The sequence below is a fragment of the Mytilus edulis genome, chromosome 3, assembly GCF_963676685.1.
Source record: "Mytilus edulis chromosome 3, xbMytEdul2.2, whole genome shotgun sequence".
In the NCBI taxonomy this organism is placed as follows: Eukaryota; Metazoa; Mollusca; class Bivalvia; order Mytilida; family Mytilidae; genus Mytilus; species Mytilus edulis.
The window spans coordinates 71,794,327-71,800,361 of NC_092346.1; the positions used below are offsets into that span (position 1 = coordinate 71,794,327).

Consider the following 6,035-nt stretch of genomic DNA (forward strand, 5'->3'; position numbering starts at 1 on the left):
TCAATTGCACTTAAAAACAACACTCCGGGAATGACAAGGGAAAAACCTCAATATTGTATTCCAATGTAATGTTTCCTTTAATCTACGTTTGCGCTGACCTTGAAATCTTAAACCATTCGAATCATTTGTATGTACTCAACCAAAAAAAATGCAGGTTTCATGTTCCGAGCACAATTTTTCTGCTCCGACTACTTAGCAAAATGAACCACTTTAACCATAGAACGTGTTCTTATATATAAAAAAAGAAAATTGTCTTATATGTCTTTATATTACCTGAAAATAGTTTATTGTACAATATGTTAACAGCAAACAGTGCTGTTCATTTTTCAGGAATATAAAAGTATTTTAATCGAATTATATTTAAATAAAACATCAGATTTACTCATACATACAAAGATATCAACATTGTTTTTTCGAAGATATCCTATTCACCTTAACTAAGAAGAAATAAGTGTTTTATATTAGTGTTAAGGTACTATTAGGCCTTATAACCCCAGAATTTTTGTCTCGTTTAATTTTTTTTTTATCTACATCATTGTAATGGTAGGTAAAGACGCACATTTCTTTTAATACATTGGTAAGGGTTGTCTCTTGTACCCTAGGTATACCCTTTAAACTGCCAAGTACAAGGGGTTTAATTAAATTATATAAGACAAAGAAAAAGAAAAATTCATGAGCACCAAGCACCATATCTATACTATTAAAATTACAAAAAAAATAAAACAAGAATTAAAAAATAGGCCAAATAAATAAAGTAAAGAAAAATACAAAGTAAACAGTAGAAGTAAATTAAGTAAATTATAACTACTAAATACTGTTTATATATATATATCACATTCAGTAAGTACTTCTGAATGGTTATAATTGTCGCTTAGAAAAGCAAACTTTCTATATTTCGTATTAATGAAAGAAGAATAGAAATGTATAGTGTAGCAATTTGATAAAGAATATTGAAACACTGATTATTAACTTTTAAAGTTCACCATAAATTGATTTACACTGTCAACAATATTCAGAAATTATGGATTTCGTTTAATGCATACGTTATTACTAAATTGATTTCGCGTTCGACTTGTTAGTTCATACAAACCATTTCTCTCTAACTGAACGTGCCTATTTGAACATTATAGTCTAAATCAGTAGTTGGGCATGTAATGGAGAAGTAGTAAAAAGGCGAATAGCTCATTCGTTTTGTGAAACACATTTAAACAAGGTTTCCAACCTTCAACAATGAAATATCTTATTTACGACAGATCGGACAAAATGCATTACAAGAGATGAATTTTAAGACAAGTTGTCTGGAAAGTTAATGGCTTTAGTAGGAATTTTATGTGCGTGAGTTTAAGAAGTATAGTTTAAATTGCAGTATTAAATGAGTAATTTTTAATCGAAATCAACGAAACGAAAATGACTGAACGCAATATTTACCATATAGAAGGACATCCCATACTTAATCAGAATGACATTAAATATCTCTACTGGGAACACGAATTTTGATTGAACAGTTGTAACAATGCTTCTTATGGATAGGCATTTCGATTACGCTTTCACAGGAATAATATAACTCGATTTATAACATTTAAAGAAGTCGCTGATTGATCTCATTGTATCGCTTAGATGGTCATTAATTTGACATCGCTTCAGAAATTACCCGAAAATTGAGAACAAGCATGCCAGGGATTCATTTATGACAATAAAATACTTGCGATTTACAAAATTTGAAGCGTGCATCTCTCAACATATGTCTTCATAACGAGAGAACGCAACAACAGAAAGCGACTAAAGAACTATGTTTACATATAAATATGATTAGCTCATTGGATACTTTTGAATCTTATGTTTCACGGAAATAATAGAAAAACGACTTTCTATGGATGAGGTTTGCCTATTAGAGGTAACGTCCAATCACCGCTGATCATATTTTATTCCACCACTCTATGTTGCAATCAATATCAAATAGACATCTTTTATAAGAACATTGATGAAAATCAAGGTATCGGAAATAATTACAATCGAACAAGGTTTCTTTTTCGTGAGCAATATAAATACGTGGAAAATAATTCATAACTATCAGATACGAGAAGACGTATAGATGACTAGTAACTTATCTTAATCTGTTTTCACACGGAGAATTACTATAATGGATCATACATTTCTTCAGCAAACTAAAAAGTGCCTTTAAAAAGAAACTCGAAAGTATTTTTCAAAGATTAAAGAAAGATATTTCCATTTACTCTAGGAACTCCTACATACATTTTCTGAAAGATTATAAAACATAAATAACGGAAGTTTCCTTCTCTGAAATTATGTTTGATCATGAGATATAACACGGAGGCTAACCAGACAGCACAGCTACTAGACATGATTAACACAACTATGAATTTAAGTTCCAACGTTTCCTCGGAAATGGGACTCCATGTCCTTCCAGACCTAAAAGGGTATTTAGTTATTGTAAATGGATACGTTGTACCAATTTTAGCAATCGTCGTTTTGATTGCAAATGTGATAGTTATACTAGTGTTGAGAAGACAGCAGACCTATGGAGCGAGTCAAGCAGGTTTGGTAAGTGTTGCCATTTCTGACACTTTAACATTGTTATTGCCTGCACCATTTTATTTCTACCAGTATGCCTTACATCATTATTACGTCGATTATGTTTTATGTGAACCGGTGGACTGGATTTCTATCTACCTACCAACAATCACTCACACTGCTTCAATATGGCTGACGGTACTTCTCACTGCACAGAGATACTTGTATGTATGTCATCCTTTTGTAGCTCGTGAATTATGTACGCTTCGGAATACAACGATATCCATCGCTATCACATATGTCATTGCCTGTTTAACACATCTAGTACGAGCCTTTGTGATGGATTACTATCAGTTTGACTATTTCGACCCCACACGAAACACAAGTGCAACGACATGTGACCGTGGTTACAAAGAATGGCTAAACCCGGATACTTACATGGGAGTCTATATGATGATACGTATTGTTTTGATTCAATTTGTGCCTTGCATTGTGCTGATTGTTCTGAATGTTAGAATTGTCCACGGCTTACAGGATGTGGTTAATAAGAAGATGCGTCTACACAATAAGTCGGAAAGCAGCATATCTGCTGTCAAAGAGAATACACGAGTAACTATAATGATAGTGTTTATGGCTGCTGTAACTCTGCTTGTAGAGCTTCCAAGCGGTATCATATTGAGCTTTTACGTGTCGCCTTACATAACTAATGTAGAAGTGTTCGATGTGAATACTTTGAATAGCATGCAAATCATTGCTAACCTTGTCATCATTTTTTCATATCCGATGAACTTTTTTATTTACTGTAGTATGAGTGCAGAATTCAAGCAAACGTTATATGAACTCTGTTTCGGATGTTGTAATTCAAGGAAGAAGAATGGAAACTTAGGAAATAACTCAACTCATCATTACGAACTTACGGCAAATAATATTTGAGCACTGATAAATATACAGTTTTAATTACGATGCTTTCATAGAAAAGGGTTGAGTTTTATACAATCATAGAGTTTACGTTCGTTAAAACAAGAATATAAGCAAACATATATTTAAAGTTATAGTATAAATGTGATATTATTATTGATAAAAAAAAAACTGGACATTATTGATACTAGACCAGGTATGATTAATATTTTTTTTCAAAATATGTATTATGAATTATAGTAAAAATTCTTAATTATTACTCTTTGTTATTTGTTTAGGTTCAAATAAGTATGTAAAAACAAATTAATGATACACTGAAAGAATTGAGAGGGAACTGACCTGACGTGACTTTAAGAGGTTAACTGTTACCTATTATGTCTGTTTGTTTTGGTCACACATCGTTGTCAATATAATGGAATTTTATACGACTGTCTTACAGGTGAGAGGTTTAGCTAGCTTTAAAACCAGGTTTTACCCACCATTTTCCATTCCACATAAAAAAAAATGCCTGTACCAAGTCAGGAATATGACAGTTGCTGTCAATTAGTTTTATGTGTTTGAGCTTTTGATTTTGCCATTTGATTAGGGACTTCTGTTTTGAGTTTTCCTCGGAGTTCAGGTTTTTGTGATTTTACTTTTTATACATACAATTTACCACTTTATTCCTTTATCAGATTAAATTGCACTTTAAAAAAAAATCCGTGTTCCAAAAGTCAGAAAAATCAATCTTTAAATCAACTTTACGATTTCACTTTTCAAAATAGTCAAGGCACCGGATGCGCATTTTTACAATTAATGAGTCTTCAGTGCACTCAAGACAAACATGTTTGAATATCAAAATCCCAATATATACTTTAAAAAAAAAGCTAAAGATACCAAGGTATATCCAAGACTCAAAGTTAAAAGAAAATGACAAGGGTATTACAGAACGAAATACCACAAAAAGATGCAAGAAATTAAAAAAAAACACTACTTAGAAAACTATAGTCGGAGCGAAATAAACGTCACTAAAACTGTCTGTGATCTTAGCTGCTCCAGAAGCATGAGAAGGGTAAGCAGATACTACACTATTATTGGCATCAGTCATGAAGTGCTGATAAAACCAAAACAGACAATTGACTATTACAATCCAGACAAGGAATCCGAGCTATGCATTAGAGAAGAGAGCTTCTTAATTTAAAATAATTTTCAAAACTAGTACCGGAGTGTGTTTTTGTGTGTGTGTGTGAATGAACATGCTATTCCTTGTTATTAAGAAGCCAATATTGTCAAAATGCTGACATATTTTCGACTATTTAACAAACAAGTACATAATAATATGTATCTTTATACTTAAAATCAACATGGCTTGCTTAGAATTACATAAATGAAGAATATTCTACAATTACTTAGGTTGAGTCGGTGTGTTTTATAAAATCATCACAACAGATACAAACGAAGTAAATGAGATTTCATTAATGAGTTTCCGTAGTTATATCAAGCTCTGTAATTACAAAACTTTCACAAAGGACCCCAAAAATAAAGGACGATTCAAACTAAGTGAATCAGTTCCTTAAATTCAAAGAGGGAAATTTATTCAAAAGAATATTCACCACTATTATCAACTTAATAATTGGATTAACAGGGGGTATTCGTTTATTAAATGAACAGTTATTTGTGTTTATTATTTTTTTTATTGAGGGGGAGGGGGGGGGGTTGCAATATAACTTTTATTCTTAATATTGATTGTGAACAGCATTATTTCATACCCTAGAACAGTTTAAAAAAATATTTTAATATTATGACACAAACTCACGAGACCTTTTCTTTATGACATACAGGCAAATAATAAAACCTAATAACCAGATCGAGGTTAAATATTTGTAGAATCATCTGAACAGACACTTTGCCTCTTGCATATAAATAATATGATTTCTATAGATGAACGAGTTTTGTCTGTATGTCGATTTCGATCTAACTTGCTTCAACTCTAATTTAAACAAATTTCCATCAGTTGTTTTAACCAGATATTTGTGATATATATATATATATATATATATGAATTATGGACTGCGTAATAAGAGAAATGTCTTTAAAATATTAACACGATGTTACTAAGTTAAGAACACTTTTTTTTTTAACTTTTCTATCATGTTTCGTAATAAACCATTTATATTTTAAGAAACGGTGGCATCTGAAATAGTTTCCACTTCAGAAACTGTATTAATTTCTTTCGAATATCTTCACTTTTACAGAAGCCGCATAAAAATTAAAATCCATCCGTGATCTCGGGTTATAAATCCAAGATCACGGATTTGGAATCCGAGATTACGGATTGATTTATATTTTATGTATCCCCTGATGGTTTTAAATGACTTTAGTTTTTTTTATGCTGTATCGATTGATATGAATATAGTAAATCAGTTTGTGCATTTATATTATCGTAAAAGCTTTCACATAAAACTGGAAAATTCTTTTATATAAATTCTTATAAAATACATGTGTATGTTAGTATTTTTTCTTATCTTTGCTTACCAGAGTCAAAAATAGAATTTGTATTCAATTTAAAAATATTTTGCGCAAATGTACCGGCACAATCGCTCATA

General features: G+C 31.3%; 1 protein-coding gene across 1 annotated transcript; it reads left to right on the forward strand.

Moving 5' to 3' along the window:
• The first annotated feature begins 1,080 nt into the window (after positions 1-1,080).
• Positions 1,081-3,707, forward strand: LOC139517329 (sex peptide receptor-like). The gene has a single exon (XM_071308264.1). It carries the CDS (start codon positions 2,317-2,319, stop codon positions 3,463-3,465), a length of 1,149 nt encoding a protein of 382 aa, XP_071164365.1. The 5' UTR covers positions 1,081-2,316; the 3' UTR covers positions 3,466-3,707.
• Positions 3,708-6,035: the final 2,328 nt, after the last annotated feature.